This window comes from Anoplopoma fimbria, chromosome 20 (genome assembly GCF_027596085.1).
Source record: "Anoplopoma fimbria isolate UVic2021 breed Golden Eagle Sablefish chromosome 20, Afim_UVic_2022, whole genome shotgun sequence".
In the NCBI taxonomy this organism is placed as follows: domain Eukaryota; kingdom Metazoa; phylum Chordata; class Actinopteri; order Perciformes; family Anoplopomatidae; genus Anoplopoma; species Anoplopoma fimbria.
Genome location: NC_072468.1, coordinates 16,108,685 through 16,134,733, shown reverse-complemented (window position 1 = coordinate 16,134,733; position 26,049 = coordinate 16,108,685). Strand labels below are relative to the sequence as shown.

Sequence of the window (26,049 nt, the reverse complement as noted above, 5' to 3'; positions counted from 1 at the left end):
GCTACCATCACAATGTGAATTTTTAATTTATTTGTATTCTTTCTTTTGAGCAGCTGAGAAATAAAGACATGTTTACGCAGTGCTAGTTGGATTTGATTTCTTAGCATTATTGGAATGAAGTTCAGAAAACTTTCAAAAGCATGTTTCTAACTTATATAGATCTGTGGTGGCTGAATCATGTACTTCTGCTACCATCATAGATCACAATGGAAACTTTATTTTTCTGTTCTTTAGTGCAACTGTAAATGTCCTACTTTAGTTTGCTAAACTAAATAAAATCACAAGTGTCTGCTGTACATGAGTCTCTAGTGCGTCAGTGGGAGTGTCCCGCCTGTTCCGACAGATCACACCCCATTCATTCAGCTCAACTCTGTGAAACTCAACCTCCATTTTGCACTCGTTTGTTCTAAAGCAGCAGAAAGGCAGTATTTTCTTCCTCTTACACTCTGTTGCCCCCTGCCAAGTCCCTTTTAGGTCAAGCCTCTCTTCCCTTTGGCCTCATCACTTTCACTTATTGAAAACGATCAGATTCGCCTTGCAGGGGAGGAAAAGAAAATAGAGACGAGGGATCGTGTGGTGTTAATTACGAAAAAGTTCATCTTTCCACACCATGCTAGCTGAGGTATGAGTTACAGTTTCACTGCTTAGAGCTGCTGGACCTCTGCAGTCTGCACCATGAAAATGTACTGGAAAATAATTTCAAATTAAACAGAAATAGCTTTGAACAGAGATTTGAATTAATTATCAAATATAATCTCACAGTCGTATGCTGCTTTGGCTGTGTTCCTTTAAAATAATCCCCCAAGCAAAAAGGTAAGTACAGACCTGTCAAATTATGGGTGTGGGGTACAGGTTTCTCTACATGGTAGTGTTCACAAACAAAAGCCCAAAAGGAGGTAAAAGGTATTCCTATAATCATGTTCAGTACAGTTTTTTACAATACAATAAACACAATTTTGATTGTTTTGTTTTGTTTAGCAAAATCCAACACACGAATAGCACAATCACAAACCCAATTAGCAAAACACCTTAGCTCCTTTGCAAAATGAACCACTCTTGTAAAAACTATACACTAACTTATCAAAACCATATTCTTTTACCATATGAAACACACACGTTGCATATGACTTAATTCTGTTTGCACCAGTTACACTCTGCTGTTGAAAACCTTAAACACTTTCGGCTAATTCTGCTTCTAAGTGCATAGAGTAGTATGGGTGAAGCACACAGTGAATTTGCAAAACATTGCTCGGATTTGCACAACTGTAAACACAATGTCTGCGCACACTTTTTGCAAAACAATACACACAGTGAACACTAAACACACTTGTATGCATTACTGTAGAAACCACACAGGACACAAGACTAATGCTGTTACAATGTTATTTATTTTTTTCCATATGCTCAAGGCAACAAGCCAACAAAAAAAACATTTCCCAGTTTTCATGAACATAACATGAACAAAAAAAGAGAATCTCATCTACATCACAGGCGATATCCTCATTCGCCAGACAGCGGGGAAAGAATCGCCGTGCATGCCTTATCCACCCCTGTATGGCTGTGGCCTCAACCTGGTCACAGGCCTCCTCCATGGCCTGAACGAGGGCTACCCGAGCCAGGGGGTGCAGATCGTAAACCTTCCACCGCCATGCCGAGAAAAATTCTTCAATTGGGTTAAGAAATGGTGAATATGGTGGCAGGAAAAGGACTGTGAAATTTGGGTGCTGTGTAAACCAGTTCTGAACCAGAGCAGAGCGGTGGAATGAAACATTGTCCCAGGTGACAATGTATTGGATCTGTATGTTATTGATTGTGAGGTTGTATAATCTGTCTAAAAATGCAAGGATGTGAGGGGTTTTATACGGACCCATGTTGGCATGGCGGTGGAGGACCCCATTCTGGGTGATTGCCGCGCAAAGGGTGATGTTACCCCCACGTTGCCCCGGGACACTAATAATTGCCCTCTGGCCAATTACATTTCTTCCCCTCCTTCTGACCTTTGAGAGGTTAAACCCCGCCTCGTCTATGTAGATGTACTCATGCTGAATGGCCTCAGCATCCATTTGTAAGACTCTCTAAAATACAGTGAGACAAGATTGTGTAGTTCAGCATAGATTTAGTGTACAGCACATTTACATGTAAAAAAAGGTTATGTGTGCAGTATGCAACATCAGAGTGCTAAAGTGAACAATACATACCTCCACATACTCATGCCGCAGCTGTTTGACCCTCTCCGAGTTCCTCTCAAAAGGCACTCGGTACATCTGTTTCATTTGTACCTGATGTGCCTTCAGGATACGAGCTATGGTGGACAGAGAGACCTGATTCACGTTCTGAAAAATGATTTGGTCTTCAATAATTTTGGCCTGGATTTCACGAAGCCTGATGGCATTATTTGCCAAAACCATATTCACAATCTCCCTCTCCTGCAGTGGTGTGAAAATGGGAGCCCTTCCTCCTCGTTGTACTCGACCCTCAATCCTATGTAGAACAAAACACATGTAACCTACTGTAAAATGTCACAGGAAGGGGTATCAAAAGTGCTGATATGGGGTGCATACAGTAAGAAGCTGTAAACAGGTAATTTTTGTACCTGTTTTCCAGTCTGAATGCCCTTATGACAGATGCCACGGTGAATCTGCTGAGATTTGGCTGGACTCTCAGTCCAGCCTCCCTCAGCGTCAATCCATGGTTCACAACATGGTCCACAAGAGTTGCGCGAATTTCATTGCTTAAAGTTGGACCTCTTCTCCTTTGAGCTTCACCTCCTCCTGCTTGAAGTCTTCCTCTTCCTCTTCCTCTTCCTCTACCTCTACCTCGGCCTCTACCTCTGGCACGGCCTCTGCCTCCTTCTCCTCCTTCTCCGATTCCCCCTCTCATCCTCACTCTTCCTCTTCCTCTTCCTTCCATTTTGGTTAAGTTTGGTGAACTCACCTGCTGCATTTTTATTGTGCTTAAACCTGATTGGTGTGTCTACAATTAAGCAATCTTGTGTTTGCACAACTGATGGCAGTGTTCAATCAACTGGCTCATGGGTGTGGTAATTTGATAGTCAGTGCTTTAGAATTGCAAGGAAGTGACATCTTGATATACTTCTGTGTCTAATGCATAGACGTGTGTGTTAGTGTTTCAAATCACTGTGTGTATTGTTTTGCACAAAGTGTGAACGGACTCATTGTGCTTACAGTGGTGCAAATCTGGGGCCGAGTTTTGCTCCTTGAGTGTAAGGTTTTGATAATTGGGCAAAACTTTAGATTTTAGTGTTTATTGTATCGTAAAAACATCTACACAACACCACATTTTGTAACACAATATTTTTCATGTAAAATCTCTATTAAACTGATGCTCTTTGCCGGGATACAAAAAAATTGTGATTTTATAAGTTAAAGTCTGGTCACTCAAATGGTGAACCTGGAGAGAACCAGTTGAACAGCAATTTCTTTATTTTATTTTGTCTATAGTTTTGTGACATCTAGTGGTGAATTGAAGGCATGATGACCCCTATATAAAATGTTTTATATATATATATATATATATAAAAACATTTTTTTAACTTATTTCCCAGCTATGCTCTGGTGCTGAATGTACCGATGTACTACTGTTGTTTTTATTATCGCAATGTTTTAATTAATCTGTTGTTTATTGTGCTTTACCACTGATTTTATATGCTGTAAGGTGACCTTCACTGTAATTGGGGAAAAACAATGCTTGTGACAGATGACAAGGGATGGAACGAGTGCTAGAATATCATACTCAAGTAATAAGGTATCGCTTTATTATTTGTAAAATATTTATTATAGTTATTTGTTTGAATATGTACTTAATTTAAAAAGACAAAAGTAGTCAGTTTAAATTGTGAAGAATTGTTTTTTATATACATGATGACATATGATACCATTATTAAATTATAGATCACCTTTATGCTACAAAAATAATTGCAGTAAATGTCAAAGTACACACCAGTGGAACAACATCACACCATAGAGCTCTTATGTTAAAACCACCAATACATTCCAGCACTTTGCAGCAAGTACATCCAACTTATCAATATATATTTAAGAAAATCACCATCCTCTGTATATCCTTACTAGAATTAACCAGATACCAAACATCACAACACTAAGACAATTAAATAAAAATGACAGACAATACATAAAAAAGCAATGGACACCGTGGAGGTTGCAAACATTATTCAAGCCACATAAATTAAAAAGCTTGACACCTCTGATAGAATCACAACACTAAGACAATTAAATAAAAATGACAGACAATACATAAAAAGGCAATGGACACCGTGGAGGTTGCAAGCATTATTCAAGCCACATAAATTAAAAAGCTTGACACCTCTGATAGAATCAACAGTGAAAAAAACCCACCAAAAGCAGACAACACAGAGATGTAACACTATATACGCTACAGCGGTTGCACACACAAGCCTACGTTGATAGGCAACACACTGGTTGCTGGCCCCCTCCTCTGGACAGTTAATTACAACAATAAATGTCCGATGTTCATTTCACTTTTGCAAGTCTTGTGCACTGCAGAGTCCTACTCTACTGTTTATTCTTAAAGCATAATAACCAGCCTCTCTATCCCAGTATAACCAGTCCACTCAGTCTCTCTGGTCCCACTGTGCTCCTCAACGTTTTCAGAAAGTCCTCACACACCTCACAGACGGTAAAAGTTCCTCAGTCAGTGTCACGCTGGAGAATCCACGCTAATGAGCATTTCAGCATTTAGCCAGACACATCATACAGCTGATGGTGATGCAACCAGGATGCAACATTTGGGACACTTAGCATACTGGTACAACGATATCCGTAACCATGACTCATTATGACGCATCCTGAATGGATTGTTTTGCATGTATATACTGATCACTACTTGCAAGACCCTGCCCATGTGCATCACAGCCATTACAATGAGTTAGCATGCACAATGCCAGGGCCCTGGCCAACCTAAATGGAACAGGGCCATAATTAATGTTATTAAATACACCTGTGTTACCATGCAATTACATGTCAAAATGACTGCACTGAAAATGCCTTTTTTAACAATCTAAAACAATGTTTGTTTCTTTACATAAAATGCTCTGTTATTGTGATAATGGACGTGTGCAGCATTTCATACTGTTCATACTTTAGAGGTGAGTTGGAAGCCTTGATTGCCCTTGATGGTTTGCCTCGTATTTGTCAAAGAGACAATGCTTTGTTGTCATTAGCAATTTAAATTCTTCACTGACCTTCTTTGTGCTCCAATTATATTATGTTCCATTAATCCCTTGATTGTTGATTTTAGTTGCTGTCTTCTTTAAGTATTTGTTCAGATAATATACAAGTGTATTTTTTTTTTTCAAAGCTTACAAAACTGTATGTTTGAAAGCAATAGATCTTTCTCACAGTAGACATTTTTATTTGTCAGTGAATGAAGAGCACAGGTGTCACTAATAAGACTAACGAATGCCTCCGTTCTATTCAAGTGTTTCTGTGAGAGTGACTGTGAGCCAGCAGTCAGTACACCAGGATCCCTGAAATCAAAGCAGCTAAATGGATTCCAGCCACCATTAATTACCTTATTTACACCTTTTCTGACTGCTGAATCGACTGATATACTGGGACACTTCAATAAATAGAGCCATCGTTTATGAGATCAGTAAGTATTGTGCTTTTTCTGATTATGACAGGTCAAAATCACTGCTATGAAAAAGGCCTTCGTTCCACACACTCCTGCAGCATACTGGCCACATTGCTGACTGTTCATTGGATTCAGCACCGACTTTAAATCATTTTGTATAACTTTTACAGAATTAAATGCCTGTTTCTCCCCCTCTGCCATGTATTTGAGGGTTTGTGTGTCCTTTTTTTCACACCGAGATCTCTCTGCTGGTGAATGCCACTATCAAAATAATCTGGCTGAAAAAGATAGAGAGGACTTTTGTATTCATTGCTGACATGAACATTAAAAAACAATTTATTTCTGTCTTTTAATATCTCCCTTATATGACTGGCATTATGGGCCCAACAAAAAATGTACTTACCAAAACTAATGCTCTGCAGTGTTCCATGTCCTCTGCCTGAACTTTGAACTTATTTTCATAAATGGTACATTCTGTTGAATTCTGTGTTGGTAAGTGCAAGTAGTGCTAAGTCCCTTTAAGGATGTTCATACTTGGAATAAAAAGCCTGCCAGTGAACCATGTGAGAGATAACAGAGGAATGCTTGTGTAAATTGGAAATACAGAGGAATGAAGAATTTGGCATCAAACCTGGAAGGGGGCAATGAGAAAACCACAACTATCTCCAAAAATCATAAACCTTCAAACCCCACCAAATCTTGTCAGATCTTATAAGCATGCTTATTTGGCAGAACCCTAACCCATAACTCATGACATACAGGCATTTGGTGCTGCACCCAAATGCAGGCAACACCTGACAACCAGCACATTCCCATATTGAACCTTTTATCTACTGTATAAAAACTGCTGCCATGATTGAACATTCAGGGAGTATTTTGGGGTGAAATGATATGTTTAAGATGTGAATATGGATTCATATCACAGTATCGATATTAATCAATATTCTCTGTACTTTCTGAGGTATTTTTCTTACATTGGCAGAGCTCTGCTCCACTATAAAGGCTCCATGTGCACAGGAAATAGATGGTACAGAGCGTTTAAGACTATATGCAACCAGGAGAAAGCTCCCTCATGAATGAGAGCAAAGAGAGTATTTTGTACCTAATTGCTAAAAGAGTAATCAGACAAACAGAAGGTGAAAGATTGTCAAAGGCAGTTTTTACTTCAGAATCTGGCACCCATGTGTGCTACAAAATGATCTTACTCAACAACACTTCTTGCCCTTCTTCTGTTCAAGGAGCATGAAACACTTCTCACAGGCTATTGAGAGGCCGGTGACGAGGGAAAGAAACTCTTGAAAGTCCACCTTATCATCTCCGTTTTGGTCCAAATCTTTCTTGATCTCATCCACAACTTTGGGGTTCTTCTGGGTCTGAAAGAGCAATGGCAAGAGGGAAAAGGTCAGGGTGCAAAGTTAAAGTAACCACAGTACGTTATGTGCATTGATTGGTACTAATCATATAAATTCAATTTAATAGGAAAGATTCTTACTTTCAGAAAGGTGGGTAACTCTTTCTCTATCAGTTTGGTCAGTTCTTTCTTGCTTAAGGTCGTTTTATCTTTGTCTTCATCGGCATAGCAGTGGAATATTTTAATCAGAGACTCCATGCAATTCTCTAAGTCAGTCATGGCTGCAGAAGTGGGTGCTAAGAGGAGAAAAGACAAGTCTTGGAAATCATTTTTCTGGATGTATACTTTCTTCTTCAATACTATCCGACAGCTGTTGTAAGTTTTTGTGCAGGATAGTATTTAACAAGAATAAAGAATGATTCTTTGTTAGAATTTTAACTACCAAATTATATATAAAATAGGCTTGGACCACAAATACCTTTCAACAATAAAGCAGAATTAACTGTAAAGTGGAACTTTCTGTAAGGATACTTTTAAACTTCTACATAAGTTAACTTAAGTTAATTAGAAGTTTTAAAATATCCTAATAGAAGTTAAGTTAACTTAAGTAGGCCTAAAGGATAAGGTTGCAATGAAGCAAAAGGCTACTCAGCGGTGGTAACTAAGTAACTAAATACATTTACTCAAGTACTGTAGTTGAGTATAATTTAGAGGTATTTGCATAAATAATTCTAATTCAAGGAATGATATACAAAATTGGCCATTCTGCATAATGATAATTAGTTCTGCAGACTTCATCCACCACTTCCTCAAAAACTAACATTGTTTAGTGAGGATGTGGGTGTTGGTCTCACTTGTGCTCAAAGCAAATTCTTAGACTATTAGACATCATTTTCTGGCACAAAGCTTAAATTCTTATCTCGAGCCTCCCACTCTCCCTTTGCCTTCTTTTTCCATTTGATCATTTTTGGCTGAGTTCCAAAATAAAGAGGTAGGCTTTGCAAAACTCAAAGACAAAGAAGAATGCAATAACTGGCAGAGGACGAGCCGTTATTTGTCAGAGGAGAAAGAGAAGAACGACCAAACCCACCCAAAAAGAAAAGATGATTACAGACAACACCAAGTGCGACAAAACGCAGCTACATACAACAACTGAGATGAAAAACATTTTTTTTTTTTCATATAAACAAGAATCCGTTTTTCTGATTAAACTCAAACAACTAATAAAGAAGGCTTTACAACAGTGAAAAGCAGAAAAAAAAAATAATGTCCAAGTAATTATAATGAACTCACCAGGTCGCAAAGAGGCAGAAACTGTAGTTTAAGATTCAGTGAAGAGTGCGGGGGCTTTCTGGAAGTTTGGTCAAGATTTTATAGTTCACTCGGCAACGCCCAATATGATGGGAGGGAGAGGGAGGGATAAAGACACAGAGGCAGAGAGAGACAGCAAATAGCGGTCTCAGCACGTTTCTTTTGCAAAGCAATATGACGCATATCAAATGACACACATATGCTCTTATGTGATGACATTTTAACTTCTAGCAAGTCTGGGCATCAGATTGCCTGATTCAAGATCGTTGCTCAAAAGAATAGTATTTTGTGCTCTGATTGCATTTTCTGATTCAGTCTTCAACTGCATGTTCCCGCTGTATATATTCTAGGAAAAACGCATATTTGTGTGCAAATAATCAATATATAATTCCTTATTTCACTAGTTTCCAGGTTCTCTCTAAATTCAAACTGCCATATCATTTAATAGATTTATGACAATGATTAAAGTAGACAGTGATGACATATTAAACACGTTTTCAAAGCCTTTGTTTATCTAAGGAAGTTTCTCTTTTTCAGGAACGCCCTGTTCACACTGAGTAACACTGGGAGGCTGACCAGTGACCTGTTGGCCACTGAGCAGCTCCACTGGAACTGTTGGGCATTTGAGCATTGCTCAAGGGCACCTCGGTGATTTCATTGAGTTGCCCTTGTCCCTATAGTCACATTTAACCGTTGCCGTTCCAAGACCTTTTTTTAATGCCACCATTGCCCAATAAAAACAAAATAGTGCAAATATAAGATTCTATAAAAACACATATTTTTGACATAAAAATCCATGGCTAACTGGTACTTTTTTACCAAGCAAAGATTGTCACCATGACTAAATAAGTCTAACCGACCATCACTCACCTCTCTTTGAAGTAAACAGCGGCGTTACATACAAGTAAACTCATGTTTACAACATCAGAGTTGGTCTTAAGTGATTAACGCTCACCCCATCTCTAAACAACACCAGTGTGGTTTAGTAACTTCATCAGGGGCATTTGGACCACAGTTGGTGAAAAAGGAGAGGAAGTAAGCTAACGTTTATCCCTCCCCTGCCTTTTCCTAAATGTTTTTTCAGCTCACAATTTTAGGATAACACACCTACCTGAATAAACACACTGACATTTACAAACTAGTTTGACAAAATGCAATCACATTCAAAGTCTTTTAAAGAGTTTAATTACAAAATGAATTAAACAAAAAAGCAACTTGACGTTCTGATGAATACACAGATACCTTGATGTTTAAATCTCTTTCCAATCAGTGTAAAACGAGTGCTGAGGAAAAGGTTATCAATGGAATGTGACGGCCCTTAGGCTTTTTTTTTTTTTAATGGCCTTGATTTGAATTGACATCACTGTAAAAAAAAAAATGGCGTTATAATGGTTTCAAAGTAGTTGTCATTGAACTGACCATAACTTTAAGTGTAATCTTAAAAAAGCCGCAGAAATACACCTAGGGTTGTGGATTAAATCATTAATACAAAATATGCAACTGCTGTGCTGCACTGGCCATCAGCATCTGGGTAATATTAACTGATTTGCTGGATGCAAGCAGGATCCAACAGATTCATCAGTTCTTCCTTTTGCCCTTGCTGGCAGCTTTTGCTGGAGTTACTGCGGGAACGGATGCTTGGTAGAGAGCTGCCGATACTTTGTTGATGTAGTACAAGGCAAAGAGGGAAAATATCAGGCTGGAATAGAAAGAGAGAAAAAGCAAAAGGAATAAAATACATTTAATGACTACTTTTAAATGTGTTGTATGAAGTTGAAGGAGTTATCTGTGATCTGCAGAGGTACTGTCACGTACCATGTGGTGACACAGACGCGGTGAACCAGACCAGAGGCAAATAGTGACAGGCACAGGCACAGCAGAACTGGAAGTTGAGAGAAGAAATAACAAGTGAGGAACAGAGCCTGAATTATATATCAAGTCACTGATATTGTGGGCTAATCCCAGATGTAAAATGGTATATTAATTATGCTTATTAATTACATCACCGATTAAATCACTAACCAACTGTGTATTAAATGGGTTAACTCCTGCTAGGAGAGGCTGTCATGGTGGATGTTCAGATATGCTTTAATAATCAAGGATGCTCATATTTCAGTGTAAGCTGAGCCGACGCTTGACTTGGCAAATCATAGGAGAAATGTTAGGCTAAACATTATGAAAGCAACCAAAAAAAAGACTGACAGCATGAGTTTGATGTCATTACTTACTCTCTGGGAATATCTTGGCTTGGAATCCCTTCCCAAAAATCAGATTTTCCAAATTATTGAATGCCTGGAAACAAAGAGTTAAGGTGGAACACTCCTCAGTGGCATCGGTACATTTACATGCACACAAGAAACCAGGTTACTCAGAGAAATCATGATAGGTCGAAAGTGTGACTACATTTCACTTGAGAATTTGTAAACAAAAAGACAACAGCATGGAGTGTTCATAAAATAAAATAAAAAAGAAGATATTTCAACAAATAAGGAATTACTAGAGAATTGTGTAGTTTAAGGATGAGCAACATGGATTGAACATTCAAAAAGGATACAGTGAGGGAGCAGATGAAGAGGACTGAGCCTAGGAAACCTCCCAGGATTGTGAGCCACTCAGTGGATCCCAGCTGCTTACTGAACATCTGCATCCCAGCAAATACCAGCACTGACAGCAGGCTGGACAGGACTAGAGAGGTGCCTGTGTTCACCGCTACAGGGGGGAAAGAAAATGTTTATTGTATAACTCCAACACAGATTTCCCTCGTCGGATGCAGTAATATACCGGGGAAGCCAGTGTTGGGAACAGGACACTTTCAGCTTTAACTAAACGGATGACCTCATCATAAACACATACATTTACTCTCTGTTGCATAGCACCATCACATAAGCCACAAAAATCACACATCTAGGAATATATCAACTTCTTAAGACCAGTTAAAACATCTGCTCACTCACTTGAAAACGTCTACACTGGCCACCTAAACGTAACGCCACGTCAGTGCTCGTTCACGGACGTTTCCGTCTAATGGCTGTTAGCTTTGTGCTAAACAACCGGCCTTCATACCCGGATAATGTAACGCGCTACATGCACAGGTTGATACTACATGCATGTGTTTGCTCTTTTACAGTCATGCATATGCATCCGGTAAAACATTTGCATCTGGACTGCTTTCTGTGTATTTCTAAACGTTAGCGTTAGCTAGCCTGACCATAGGATTGTCCGCTGGTATTTTAAGACGTCTGTGCAAATTAAAAGGCGCTTTGTGGGTTGACTTGAATGATAAATGAACCGTGTGATACATACCCATGATTCACTGTTAAATTAGAGTCCCCTGTAGTCCAAAAAAATGTGAATTGGGTTAAACTTAGTTCAGCCAGCTAACTTGTCATCGGTTCTAGGAACAAAAAAAACTTCCTTACCCGGACCAAATGTGAGGTGGGACCAGTGGGCGGAGTCTGGTCAGATTGGAATTTCTTTATAAATCTGCTGAATAAACCTATAGATCAGTGCTATGAATCATTGTAAATCTGTCTCTTATTTCAGTTCAATATACAATCGTTTAAAATTAAATTACATGAATGGATATTCATCAATGAAATCTGAACCGAATCTAAAACCTTTTTATCCTGCAGCAATGATTAAGCCTATACTGTAAATTATGTAATGTATAACCACTAGCATCTTTGTTCAAAATAATTCTTATTTACATGTAATATATATACGGTTTTATTCCTACTTTATTATCCCCCTCTGTAACCCATCTCTTTTTTAATATAATTTTGTAATGGATTAACTCCCTGGTTGTGGTAAGGGCCTGCTAATCTGAATGAAGGAGTATTTGTACAGGGTAAGCACTTTGAAACAGATGAGCCTGAGAAGCAAAAATAGACTTGAGTGCAAAAGGGGTGAAAAGCATAAAACAAACAAAAAACAAAAGCAGTTTAAGAAAGATTTTTTACAAAATGTATTTGACTAGCATTCTAAGATATCCATTGACATTTGACAGACAGACTGGAAAGAGAAAACCACATCAATGCTTACTGACAACTTAGCACTTATTTCTTCGTATAAAAAAAACTCGCAGAGAGCGGCTTGTATATCCCTTTGATGTTTGTTGGTGCACTGTATGAAGGTAATACAGTAGTTAAACATAGTTTTTCCGTCCAATTCTCTGTACCTCATGACAGTAGCTGTTGATGCTGATTGATTTCTTGATTGAGACATATGTTCACCTCCACACTAAATTGTTGCATTTCACATCAGGACTGTCTTTCATAATGGCTTCTTCTTCAGTCCAAAAACAGCTATAAACAGAAGAATCTCCACAAAAGCAGGTAGCACACTGGAGGGAGAAACAGACAGAGGTAGAAATGTAGAGAAAACAGTGCAACAGTTAGGACAGTGAAACAGTGCTTAGCGTTGCTAAAATGCATTCATCTGATACTTCATTGATAATAGAGGTTCTATCACTTTTACTCTCTGAAAGCTGATACATGCATGCACATCAGCACTAACACACAAGCACAAACCTGCAGATGGCAAAAATAACCCAATATGTCCAGCATTCCCACTTCTCAAACACAAAGAAAGACAAGGACACGGATGCGCTGCAGTGGACAGCCAGTGCTGGGTTTAATATCTGTCAGGGAAAAAAATTGTTTTGGAAAAACAAATCAGACAATACTAAGTTTATAAACACTAACCTGCAAATGGCAAGGATCCACCAGTAGATGTCACACTCCCACTGCTCAAATAGAAAGAAAAGCAGAGCCACTGAGGCACTGGCATGGACTCCTGTTGCTATAGTTGACGAAGAGGCAAATATACAGGAGTTTGGAGTCATGGAATTGTAACTGACAACTAGAATGACCTTTTAATATCACTAATCTCTTCTTATACTTAAATATTTCACCAAACACCAATTCCCTGGCTCTTGTTGACGCTGTCATCAATTCTATGCCAATGATTTCCCACCTCTCTTTCTTTGTCCAGAAGATAAATGTCATTGTAATTGCTGCTCTTGTAGTAGTGAAGTCAGAAAGAAAACAAAAGAGGAGAGCAAGGTATAAATAACAACAAAAGCTCCTGGTTGGAATTGAAAATATACCGATTATATTGTCATTTTTCTATCAATCATCATCACTGAGGGACCCACAGCATCAGCCTAAAGGATACACAGGAGACCTTGGCTGCAGTTGAACATGGACACTCCTGAGAAGAACCCAGCCAACTCTATAGCAAACAGACCGAGGGTGACTGCCAATGCCACCACCAACCTGTGACAAAGAGAGACTTATTAGAGGGTGTGTATGTCTGTGTGGCACTGTTGCAGTAATTGTAATCTCGAATGCATTTTTCCTCGGTCTTGTCTCGGTCTCAGACAAGGAGGACCTCAGATTTTATTTCAAGGCAGCTCAAAACCATAACAGAAGGGACATCACTAAATTGTCTGTTTCATTTTTTTCATTACTGTGATTGCAAATAGAAAAACAAAGGGAATTTTCCACACATAAAATTCATCTCTGCAATGCCTTTGGATTTTTTTCTCGAGACATTCCTCATGGACGGAACACTCATACGTACACACAGATGCAGAATATATGGCAATAAAAGACATGAATGAAGAGGAATTTGTTTTCTGTGGGTGCTTTTATTGGAATGTGGATCTTTCAGATCAATTCGAGGAGTGCCTATTCTTTGCATGTTCCACATTTTATCAAAAGTGTATCATGAAATGTGGAACTTGCCCTGGTCTGGTCTTGACTTGGTCTTGGTCTCGACACCAAACCTCAAAGTCTTGTACTCATCTCTGTCTTGGTACACTGTAGTCTTGGTCTGGACTTTATGTGTGGGTCAAATTTCTTCTTACTTTGTGTGTGCATGTGTTGTTTTAAATGTTTTCTTACTTCCTGTCTTCATCGTCATACTGCTCTTGCGTGAAATCCAAAGGCAAGCAAGCCTTCACGTTGTTTTCCTGTGAAACAAACATTTCAAAGCAGTTTAGCATGAAAAACACGAACTTACATTATTGGCTATATATCTTTTTTTTTTAAACTCACCTAACACTTAATACATCTCTACGTGTTAAGAGTGCGTGAATGAAACCAGTTTCTTACCCTCGACCAAAAGATAGTGATAACGATGACAAGGTGAGCTGTAAGAGTCAAGAACCGTGCAGGGACGAGGCTGCTGACAGCCGACATACTGAGCCACTATTTACTTAAACTACAGCCGCAAACAAATGCTACCTTATTTGCTTTATCATTTACTTTATCCAAGGCGAACGTAAACGACACTGAGCGACGCTGAAACGACTAAGATATAGTCATATTCACACAATGTCGCCTAAAGACGGTTGCTACAACAACTCACATCATAAATGGAAGCGGGTGCATCCTTAATTACAGTCCGGTTTGACTTAACGACCAATATCCAAAGGTTCCGGACACGGACAACATTTGAGCGAGGACTGTGTTTTTTTTGTTTTTCTTACACAACACTGCCATCTAGCGGTACTACGAAGAACTGGGCCACAAACGATTAGTCACATGGGCACATTTAAAAGAAACGCACCTCTGAAAACATCAACCAGAGGATTCATTGTGACTAACTGAGCTGCGGATGATCTTATTAAATAAATAATACTAATTATAATTATAAAAAACCAATACTGGACATGAACCGCTGTTACATGGTTAGACCCATAGAGTGGACCGGACAGGGTATTTGTAAAATGTCAAAAATGTGAATATTAAAAAAGACCCTAGTAGGTTAATTATGTAACATAACAATACCAAGATTTATTTGTAACAATGTTTAATGGTTTCTTGGGCAATGCGGGTGGGATACAGCCTAAACCAGACCACCAGACCCCCCCCCCCCCTCCCATCCTATTTCTACACCCAAGTCGCTGCTTTTAGACAGACAGCACAGAATCAGCGTGCGCATAAAGGCGCACACCGAGCAGAGAAAACCAACAAAAGCAAATCTGTTGTGGTGGTTCACCAATTACGATCCAGGGTCGCCTTTTCATCGGTACGACTGACATACCCTGCGCCTGTTTTTCCCCAGAATAAAATATTTATCTGTTGTATCGCAGGGACGCTGACATCTTTGAGGTATGGCTGAAGCGGAGTTAGAAACCTTTACCTCTATCATGGACGCGTTGGTTCGCATTAGTGTAAGTATGATGCTCATTTTATTACGCTATTTTTTATTATATTTATTAACTAGATTCCACCATTGTCTCTTAACGTGCACCCTGACATTAAATCCCATCATTTTGCCATGTTTCCTCTCGACCCGTCTGGACTCACAGGTTGACTCTGCGAAGATGGAATGTGAGGCATTTATTCCATTAGAGCATTATTTTGGGGTTTTTTTGGCATTTATTCAACCAAAGAGAGGTTTGCTTTTTATCTCTAGCACTGAGGGCGGAAACATTAAAAAAAAAAGCAAGGCCACAAATAAAATAGGCTGTATCCAAACGTCGTGGCAGATACATCGGTGGATGTTTGTTTGATTATAATCAACATACGTGATGGCGAACGGTGGCTTCAGAGGCTTACGGGCCGCATACGATGAGGCAGAACTGATGTGCGTTGTCATAGAAACGGGATGCTGTGTAGTAGGCTATAGCTGCAACACCAGAACAGGGCCTCTACAGGCAGTAACACTTTAAAACCGAGGTCTGAGCAGCACATACTATCAGCTAGATTTACTTTATTTATTAAAACAATTCCCCTTAGAGAAGTGTAATACTAAGTAACCAGACCATGGTACCCTATGCCACAGCTGAGCTAGTTCTATATCTGAATTGTTCAAAGGGAAGGTGAAGCTCGAGACAGGCTAACACCTGAAGTCAGGGGGAGCTATTTTCTCCCCCACATTTTCACTCCCTGTCCTCTGTACATCTAACATCAGCTACAAAACCAGTGTCTGTTGCCGCTCCCCTTCTCGCTCATGACTCCCACACATCTCATGAACATTTTTTTACAGGTCACAGAAACTGCAGAATGTAAAGAGCAGTGGATTCTTATTTTTACTCTAGTGACTCAGCCTTTTATCGAATCCGACTCTTCACTCAGTTCTCTTCTTGAACCTCTTCCCCTCCAGTCCAACATTAAGAGTATGGAAAAGGAGCTGCATTGCCCGGTGTGTGATGAGATGGTGAAGCAGCCCGTCCTTCTGCCGTGTCAGCACAGTGTTTGTCTGCTGTGTGCGGCTGAGGTGTTGGTACAAAGAGGTTATCCTCCTCCAGACCTCTCTCCAGAGCCCAACTCACCGGCCTCCACACCCAACACTCGCTCCCCACGACAGGCTCGAAGACCCGCACCCAGGACCCCTGACCGCCTGGAACGGGTCCTCAGAACAGGTGGAGAAAGGATGTGGAGATTAAATGCATGTGTTTGGTACAGCTGATTGGAATTTGAAAATGAAAATGAATGATATCAGCATTGAGTCAAGTTAGAGTCACCTCATCAAGTAAAAATGCAAAGATGGTGGTGAGATATGACATCACTGTCCTTTTAGCATGCGACTTTCATAGGTGATGTAGTTGACACATCAGTGTCCTGCTGAGCATGTGGGGCGTTATGCATTCATCTCATGACTTATTAGTGCATGCAGAGCAAAAGGTCACAGAGGCAGAGAGAGTCAAGGATGCACAAAAAGAAGTAAGCATCTGTTGAGCAGGTGTATTTTCACTGTGTGTGTGTGTGTGTGTGTGTATAAGCTAAAAGTGTTTCCTCCAAAGTGAACTAACGTTTATTTATATCTGCATTTCTTTTTATATATGTAAGGCACAACTAAGAGTTAAATTTTTCTATCCATGTCTCCTTGTCCTTCATCTCCCTCCTTTACACCTCCGCCTCCTCTCAGTGTGCGGGACATACCCAGGGCGGAGACGGAAGGACGCGGCCCCTCCCCCCATGTTGTTCCCGTGTCCTTCCTGTCCGCAGGACGTGGAGCTCGGAGAGAAAGGCCTGACAGACTGCCTCCGCAACCTCACACTGGAGCGGATTGTGGAGAGGTTTGCATGTAGATTCAGTATAATGTACTGAAGCAAAGAGAGTCACAGGCGCAGTAAGGTGTAATAAGAGCTGACACTGCAGGCACAAACATGACTGAGGGTGTGTTGTGATTTCACACCAAGATAATGTCTCATCAGCTCACAAAGAGAAATCATAAAGAAAGAAAGAAAAAAATATCCCCTTACCAATCCCACAGGCAATAAAGACAGGCAGCGAATGAAAAGCTTAATCAATACTGCCTAATAAATGAGAATAATTTGTTGGAAGGAGTTTCATTGATGAATCCTTCCTTTACTCCTGATCAAAGACCGACCCTGAGAGCAGATTACATGGACAGCTCAAAAACTCTAGTGTACTGTACAACAACAACTGTAGCAAAATTGTCCAATTTAAACCAAATGTGTGTTTGAAGTGAAGTACTTCTCATCTTGTTTAATGTTAATCATCCTCTTCTCTTATCAGTTCAAATAGTGACGATCAAAGTGAGAGGAGCTGCTTAGGAAAGAGCGTTCTGAGATGGGGAGAGAGAGAGAGAGAGAGAGAGAGAGAGAGAGAGAGAGAGAGAGAGAGAGAGAGAGAGAGAGAGAGAGAGAGAGAGAGAGAGAGTTATGTTTGATGAGTGCAGCTGCTGCCTCCCCAGAAAGTGGTTTTATTGGTCAGGAAAGTGTGACGGTGCATGTTTTACTGCAAAAGATGCAGTAACAAGGCAGCTGGTGGGGATGTATCCAGGTCAGGCCGTTACAGAGTAGGACTCCTAACTACTGAAAATAAAGCAGGGCAAACTCTGATGAGCTCAATCTTTATGGACTTCTCCTTTGTTGCTTACATTTTCTTTCTGCTGCAGAATTACTTTAGCCCTGCCCTTATCTCCCTGTACCCCTGTCTGCCCTTTAGGTACAGGCACACAGTAAGTCTGGGCAGTGTAGCCATCATGTGTGGTTTCTGTAAGCCTCCCCAGTCTCTGGAGGCCTCTAAGGGCTGCGCTGATTGCAAGTCCAACTTCTGCAACGAGTGTTTTAAACTCTACCACCCCTGGGGAACCCCTCGAGCTCAGCACGAACACATCCTACCCACCAACAGCTTTCGACCGAAGGTTTGTCTGTTTATCATATTCAGTAGCTTCTCTTCTACTGTCATTGTGCCTTAATCCTCTTTTGTGCTCCAGGTCCTAACATGCACAGAGCATGAACAGGAGAGACTGCAGTGGTACTGCCGTAACTGCCAGAGGTTACTGTGCCCACTTTGTAAGCTCCGGCGTGTCCACCATGGACACAAAGTGTTGCCTATAGCACAGGCCTACCAGGCCCTCAAGGTGAGTCAGTTTCAACTGTGTTAAGATCTTGATGTTAGCGGTCTTGAAATGTTAACTTTTGTTTTGGTCTTACAGGACAAGCTGACCAAGGAAGTCAACTTTGTCCTGGCCAACCAGGAGACAATACAGAGTCAGATCACTCAACTGGAAGCTGCCATCAAACAGATGGAGGTGAACTATAATTTATCTGCTTTGCCAAAGTTCCTCATACTGTTTTTTTTTTACAGATTCTTTTAGAGAATCTGCTGCAATATTTGGGTTCAATGGAAATTAATATCCCAAGTGGCTAGCAGTGATTCTCCTATATAGATAACACTGCTGTGGTCTACACAACCAATAATTACTATTATTTTATAAAACAAGCTGAAAGCACTGATGTCACCTTATAAAAAGCAACATTTTTGACACTGATCAACAAAACACTAGAGTTAAGAGAAAAATTACATTTTTATTTTGCTTAAATACAATGGGAATCCATCCCCAGCCTATTCTGCCAGTTAACTGTAACTACAACTTCCACTAAAGGCACAGGTAGTGGGCCCTCTAGAGGCCATGGAGCTCTAGTGCAATGACACAATTCTGTATTGGCAATAGATAAGACATTGTCTCTGTGTGTTTGTCATCTGTAATTGCTTTTTCACTCAGCACTTTTCCTCCCAACTCTCTCTTGCCAGGCGAACAGCTCAGTGGCCCTGCATCAGCTGACCCACTGTATCCGAGAGCTGGGAGCGGCTGAAGCAGAGCGTCAGGGGGCTTTGGCTCTGGCCCTGGAGGGATCCCGCAGCAGGAGGGAGGACGCCCTGTCTGCTCAGGTCTCAGAGAGGAGAGGCCTGCTCGAGCATGCTGGCCTGATGGCCTACACACAGGAGCTGCTGAAGGAGACCGATCCACCCTGCTTCGTACAGGCTGCCAGAATCACCCACAGCAGGTAACACACTTATTCAGCTGAATCGGTAGGACTGAATTGGTAGAATTTTGCTTTCTGACATCTATTTTTTTTCTGTGTCTCTCCCCCTCTAGGCTTGTAAAGGCCATAGAACACCTCCAGTGTTTCTCTCTCTCAGCTGATCCTTCCTTTAAGCACTTTCACCTAGATGCATCCAAAGAGGTCAAGCTCATTCACAGCTTGGAGTTCATACAGGGTAGGCTCTTTTGTTTCAATGTTACAAACCATATATAAGGGAACTTATACTTATTAAGGTAAGTTAGTGTAACCACATTTGTTGATTTGTCTCCTCCACAGCCCCTCTGGCTCCGGTCATTGACACCCAGAAGACACTTGCGTACGACCAGCTGTTTCTGTGCTGGCGCCTCCCTCAGGACTCGGCCCCAGCTTGGCACTTCTCTGTTGAATACCAACGACGAGCAGGAGGAGCTGCAGCCACTTGGGGCGGCACCAGATCTCCTAATGCTGCAACAGCATGGCTGCGTCTGGATGAAGTGAGAGGAACCAACGCTGTGATTAATCGGCCGCAGACGGACAGTGTGTATGTGCTCAGGGTGAGAGGCTGCAACAAGGCCGGGTTTGGAGAGTACAGTGAAGAGGTTTACCTCCACACTCCACCAGCACCTGGTGAGATATGGACATCCACTATTTTACATCACATTTTTTTTTTTACATTTCTTTCACTACAAAAAAATGTAATCTTTCCATTCTTCTAAAAACAAATGAGGTCATTCCTTGTTTCCAATGCAGTTTCACTAAATTCATTGCAAAGAAGTGTACTGTTAATAGCTTGGAGAAAAAGTAATATACCTTTTTAATTAAAAACAGGTTTGATTGCATTGGTAACAAAGAAAATACTAACAGTTAAGTTTGATATTTTTCCGGTATTGCCATTTCTCCAATTGATTAACTAATCTTGACATTTTACTTTTCTCTCCATCCCTTTATTTTCTCTATTCCCATTTTGTTATTTTTAGCTTCAGCACATTCCTTTTTTTATGCTGCCTTTCAGTTTCACCAGACTCTTTCCAGTCAGTCCTTCTGCACAAAAATTATGTATTGTCCCTTTATAATGTCCTTTGTTCCCTTTTAATGTTTGTCTGAGCCCGACTCAAAAGCTGCGATAGAGTAGGCAGACCAGACAAGCTCATAAATAAAAAACACATTTATTTAAAACATAAGCACATCAAACATGGAAGTCAGTAATAAGTTATGTATGACAAACCAAACAGCAGCCACATCAGCAAGTGAAGATTGATCCTCTGTAGGAAGGTGGTGAGCTTTTATAACAGGAACCACAGCGAGACCAGGTGTGGCTCATTAAGCTGACGACACAGATTCTGCAAATCAGAGTAGAGCCAGGACACAGGGGCATCTAGTGGAGTGGAGGGGTCGTCACATCCTACATAGTAATCCCTCCACAAAACCGGATGGGTTAAAACCATATGTAGATTTGAATGTTACCTTTACTCTGATTCTCACGTTTTGTCCTCCTGCTTCATCCAATTTTTCCTCTTGAACACACCTTTTCTCTTGATCTGCCTCTCCTCCCACTCTGCTTTAGCTATTATTCCATTGGGTGATCAGACTTGCTGAAAACTGACTGTCACAGCTTTCAGGATCTAACCCTTCCTCCCTCGTGACTCCTTTCCATTACCCTCCTTGCCATCTCTCTCCCTCTTCACCCCTCCTTTCCCTCCTGGTATGCCTCCTTTTTCCTGCCACCTCAGTGTTGAGTTTCTCCTTGGACTCACGCTGGGGGTTGCATGCCGACAGGCTGGCATTGGGTAGAGGCCAAACCTACGCTCGCAGTGTGCCAGGCCTCTCCCTCCTGCAGGCTGCCGACCGCACTCTCACTTCTTGCCACCTGACTTCTGACCTGCTGGTGGCCGACTTGGCTGTCAGTCAAGGCCGACACTACTGGGCATGCTCTGTGGAGCCTGGTTCCTACCTGGTAAAGGTGAGAGGGATGCTTGTTAGTCAGTTGGATTGGCAATATAATGCATTGTATATATAGAATCATCTGTACCTTACATGCTGACTCAAAATGGATGTGACCAAAGATGTCTGTCTTTCTGACTCACTGTTTGGCAGGTGGGAGTAGGACAGGAAGCTAAGCTACAAGAGTGGTTTCATCTGCCCCAGGACATGGCCAGCCCTCGGTAACTAAATCACCCTCTCATAAATATAGACTTTAGATTAATTGTCACCCCCAAAGCAAATTTCTGTTTCTTATGACAACAAATATAATGCACTGACCCACAAATACAGATATGAATGGAAATTACCCTTAACAGCTGATACTAGTGGCAGTGGAACCAGTGTTAGTTATGGCCCATTTAAGCCACAGGGAAATAAATGAAATGAATACCTATAATGACATTTAAGTTAAATTAAATTAGTTTTACAGTAACCTGAGAACATTTCAAACACAGGTGGTACCCAAATGTCCCCCAATGGGCAATTCTAAGACTTAACATGCTTCTTCAAAAACCTCTCTTACTTTGCTCTGATCTATTATCAGCATCAGTCCGTCACAGGTAATGTTCAGATGTTGTCATATGGTTTGCTTGAGGTTTCAGGCTGCAACTCTATCACTCCAAAGTGATAATCACTCTAATAGTGTACAAATTTTTCACACTTATGCAGAAATCTCACAAGTGTTACCTTTTTTATGATACAAAGATTAAGCAAATAGACCTTTTAGTCATTTTGGGCACAAAAGCAGGGGCCTGAGTCAGAGTTCAAGGTTTTAAGAGGTTAAAGTTCACCAGTTTTATATGAAAACCTGCAGATGATCATTTAAAACCTCAATAAGGCAGGTTTGCGGTATAATATGTCAGTTAAACAACAGACTAAAACACAATACCTGTCAGGCTAGCTGGCTAAGCTAGCTTAACCAACTGGGCTTTCTTGTTCTTTTCTTGTTCTTTCTGTTTCCGCCTTTTTTGATGATGTCAGAAATTGTTCCTTTTTTAGAGCAGACAAATTCATCACGTTCACTTCCGTTTGGCGCATCGCAGTCGGTGAACCCACAATCCATGGTTGGCGGTCAGTGTCTTTAACCACTGGACCTACTCTGGATCTTCTTTCACTCTTAGACTGAAGTTGCAACCCCCTGGGGACCTTTGTTGCAAGTCATACCTTTACTTTTCTTTTGCTTTTAGGGATTGTTACCCCTTCAAAACCATAAAATATGGAGATAATCCAATAAAACCCTTCAAATGAAAGATAACATTGACTCACTTTAAAAGCAAGAATACCAATCAAAACCCTTTAATATTGTGTACATTTTAAGTATAAATTTTTTTTACCTCTTAAAAGCAAAATCAAGCAGTCCCAAAACATCAGTATGAGCTCCTTTAGTAGCTGCTGACAGTTTCAAACATTAGATACATTTACCTCCTTTGCTTAGTTTTGTTTTTTGCACAGTCTAATCTTTTCCTCCCCTCTGCCTCCCCCCAGCTGCGACCCAGACAGCGGCCATGACAGTGGTGCAGAGGACGGCCAAGACTCTCCTCCCTTCTGCTTCCTCACAATAGGCATGGGCAAGATCCTGCTTCCTCAAGGACATGGTCACACTCAGAACCAGGGGGACTGCCAGAGCCAGGGGGGAGTACACTCCCACGGTAGCAGCCATAGTAACCTGCCTCACCCTCATACTGCTCCTCTGCCACCCCGACTGGGAGTGTGTCTGGACTGTGACAAAGGACATGTCACCTTCTATGATGCCCACTCATTGCGGATCCTTTGGGAGGGACACATGGACTGTTCAGCTCCGGTGTGTCCGGCCTTCTGCTTCATCGGTGGAGGGGCCCTGCAGCTGCAGGACCTTGTGGCCAATCGGAACATCGAGGAGCCGTCGCCACGCAGGGTAACTATCCAAACGCGTGCAACAAATCTCAGCAAATAAATTGTGGTGAGACAGTTTAAGGGGCATAGTTCATTCAGCGATCAAACTTTATGTCAGCGGAGATAAACGTGGTTTATATTCATCACTTAATGTAAGTCGATAATTAATTGCCTTGTTCATGTGAAACTTTGATGCTTGATTGAACTGTCTCTGCTGAATATGTTTTTTCCCTCTCAATGTGATTGTTGAGATCTTAATATAAATAACTCATGCTCTTCTGCATTTGCACTTGGCCTGGATATGAAATCTCTCTTTTGGCAATTTTTTTTCCTGCTTTGTTTCTTTTCAATTGTGTAATGCTTAGACTATGCAGAATTCCGTTGACAGGGTGAGTAAATCCCCTTTATGACAGGTTAAATCTGTTTGCAATGTAAAAAAAAAAAGTCTATCCTTCTTTTACACTTGTCTTAATCTCTCCCATAATGACGGGACGACATAAGTTGCATGCAAGTGTAACTAGGATTCAAAACTCACATGTATGCAGATAACTGGCTGTCACCCTGTAAAATCACCTCAGATGTACTGTATGTCTAATTTTATATCTTTACTTTAAATGTAGCCTCAACAAGTGTTAAAGATGTGTATTTAGAGAATGTGAATATTGTTGAATTGTAAAATTCTGTCGGCTCACGTCAAGATCTGTGTCTAAACAGTCCCAGGTGGTATTTTATAAGTCGCTGTTTTGCCTTTTTTTAAAAGGACTTGTGTGGCATTTTCGGCTGGGTGAACACGCTCACAGTTGCCTCAATGTTTTCAGAGTTAAAACGGTTCTGAAGAATTATGTTCTCATAATGCTGTTTGACTCAATAACATGTGAATACAATTCAGTGTTTTACAGTTTGACAAAAGTTAAAAATACAGATGGCCTACTTGTCCAGTTTAGAACTGTGATGTTGAGTGATTTGCACATACATATTAATGATGTGACGTTCAAGGAAGTGGATGGATGGAGTAGGCTAACGAGAAGAGGTCTATCTTATGAGCTCTGGTTGACTTCATTTTTTTCCTACTACAGCTGACAGTAGCTCATTTACTTGACTAAGCTGATAAAGTATTGTCCGGGGAATGTAAGAGCCCAGTTATGTATCATTTCAGTGCAAGAGATTGTCTATATTGTAATATTTTCAAATCGACTGGCTCCGTCTGTATTTTGATATAGAATATGATTCTCTGATGTGTATGTGTGTGTATGTGAACTCTGGCTGTGACTGTCTCAAATGACGTGTCTAGACTCCTCTACCTGTGGTACAGCACAGCACTTGAATGACTTAAGACGGTAGCATCCCAGAAATCAGAATCTCCTCATTTAGATTTAGCCTTGGCTGGCAGAATGTTTCTATGATGTCATGAGAAAAACAATAAATGACTGATAACTGTAACATGGAGTCCTTTTGTGTGAAATAATTACCTGTAATTACTGTGATGTCTTCTAAAGTTAAATATTACTCATAACTTGCATCCCATGATAACCAAAAAAACCTTTTCGTTAGTGTATGTCCTCTTGTTTTCTATATCTGACAAGCATTTAATCTGTATCAAAGAGAACTCTCTTAGTTGTAAACCTATTTTATTTCCATATTCGCCAACAGTCAGTTTAATTGTTGCATGCTATAAAGTTGTCACATTTTGATTGACCGTAAACAGCAGTGCTCTAGAAGGGATTAATGAAAACACTCTCCTTGTCATGGAGTGCATGGGGCACGCCTGCATGCAAGGGCAAGCGTGCCCTTAATCACTCGAGTGGGCCAGATCTAACAGGTAAAGTGGATCTTTTGTTCCTCAGGGTTTAAATACAATCAACCCATTTTGTACAGAGTCAAGACACACCTTAGGACACAAGGCTGTGTTATATGTTAGCTCAAGACAAGGCGAGAGACGAGGGGACAGTTAGGTGAGCCAGTTAGACTGGTTGTAGAACACACTATCATCACCCAGCCAGAGGGACAGAGGTGCAAAAGTTCAGTACAGCTATGGTGTAATTCCAGAGTAGTTGTGCATTTGTTATTGTCTTTTTACATCAACAAAGAGATGTTGCAATCAAACCAGTGTTTGTGCTCTCTGTAAGTATGACTTGTCTGCTGCGGGAGAATGAAATAATAATGATTAACCAATAGGGGGCGACATTGTTTGAGCTTTGTTGATTTCCTCTGTCTTCAACTTCAGTCTGCAACAGGTGCATGCTGTTTCAACACGGACTTGACGGGTAACGAATCTTTGATGAAGGGTCAAATATATGTTAAGAGTGCCATTCCTTGTGTTATTCATTGTGTTAAACCGAATATTTCTCTTCCTCTCCTTGTTTTACTCTCCCATTCCCATTTGTTCTACCTATTTAATTGTTACTGACATACATTTAAAAAATCAGCAGATTGCCACATATTAATTAAACTTATCTACATTTCACTTACACTACATATACCAATAGTGACAAAAGAAAGAGAAATAAAACCTCCCATAGAACAAGACTTTGTAAACACCACATTGGTTCCAGTATTATTATAAAACAGTCAAACTTGCAAAATGTTCCATTGAAACAGTTTCACTCAGGTG

At 40.6% G+C, this 26,049-nt stretch overlaps 4 protein-coding genes across 6 annotated transcripts; 1 reads left to right on the top strand and 3 right to left on the bottom strand.

Annotated features, from left to right (window-relative positions):
• Positions 1 to 6,774: 6,774 nt before the first annotated feature.
• Positions 6,775 to 8,389, bottom strand: LOC129109815 (protein S100-A1-like). The gene is made up of 3 exons (XM_054621956.1): positions 8,279 to 8,389; positions 7,127 to 7,281; positions 6,775 to 7,007 (listed from the first exon to the last, which is right to left on the bottom strand). The coding sequence occupies exons 2-3, from the start codon at positions 7,262 to 7,264 to the stop codon at positions 6,840 to 6,842; spliced, it is 306 nt and encodes a 101-aa protein (XP_054477931.1). The 5' UTR covers positions 7,265 to 7,281; positions 8,279 to 8,389; the 3' UTR covers positions 6,775 to 6,839.
• Positions 8,390 to 9,605: 1,216 nt separating this feature from the next.
• Positions 9,606 to 11,737, bottom strand: krtcap2 (keratinocyte associated protein 2). The gene is made up of 5 exons (XM_054622041.1): positions 11,600 to 11,737; positions 10,851 to 11,005; positions 10,525 to 10,588; positions 10,112 to 10,178; positions 9,606 to 9,995 (listed from the first exon to the last, which is right to left on the bottom strand). The coding sequence occupies exons 1-5, from the start codon at positions 11,601 to 11,603 to the stop codon at positions 9,875 to 9,877; spliced, it is 411 nt and encodes a 136-aa protein (XP_054478016.1). The 5' UTR covers positions 11,604 to 11,737; the 3' UTR covers positions 9,606 to 9,874.
• A 501-nt stretch (positions 11,738 to 12,238) lies between these two features.
• LOC129109964 (transmembrane protein 107-like) lies at positions 12,239 to 14,671 on the bottom strand. 2 transcript variants are annotated; one of them, XM_054622118.1, is made up of 5 exons: positions 14,413 to 14,671; positions 14,203 to 14,270; positions 13,472 to 13,572; positions 13,000 to 13,096; positions 12,239 to 12,638 (listed from the first exon to the last, which is right to left on the bottom strand). In XM_054622118.1, exons 1-5 carry the CDS (start codon positions 14,497 to 14,499, stop codon positions 12,569 to 12,571), a joined length of 423 nt encoding a protein of 140 aa, XP_054478093.1. In that variant the 5' UTR covers positions 14,500 to 14,671; the 3' UTR covers positions 12,239 to 12,568. The 2 variants fall into 2 exon arrangements, with proteins under 2 accessions (XP_054478093.1, XP_054478094.1); XM_054622119.1 differs by lacking the exon at positions 13,000 to 13,096 and adding an exon at positions 12,826 to 12,922.
• Positions 14,672 to 15,416: 745 nt separating this feature from the next.
• Positions 15,417 to 23,533, top strand: trim46a (tripartite motif containing 46a). Of its 2 annotated transcripts, none has more exons than XM_054621907.1 (12): positions 15,417 to 15,476; positions 16,412 to 16,670; positions 17,177 to 17,327; positions 18,223 to 18,421; positions 18,494 to 18,640; positions 18,716 to 18,811; positions 19,315 to 19,568; positions 19,661 to 19,782; positions 19,884 to 20,213; positions 21,317 to 21,546; positions 21,681 to 21,748; positions 23,052 to 23,533. In XM_054621907.1, exons 1-12 carry the CDS (start codon positions 15,417 to 15,419, stop codon positions 23,497 to 23,499), a joined length of 2,364 nt encoding a protein of 787 aa, XP_054477882.1. In that variant the 3' UTR covers positions 23,500 to 23,533. The 2 variants fall into 2 exon arrangements, with proteins under 2 accessions (XP_054477882.1, XP_054477881.1); XM_054621906.1 differs by having other exon boundaries at positions 16,412 to 16,673; positions 17,141 to 17,327.
• The last annotated feature ends 2,516 nt before the right edge of the window (positions 23,534 to 26,049 follow it).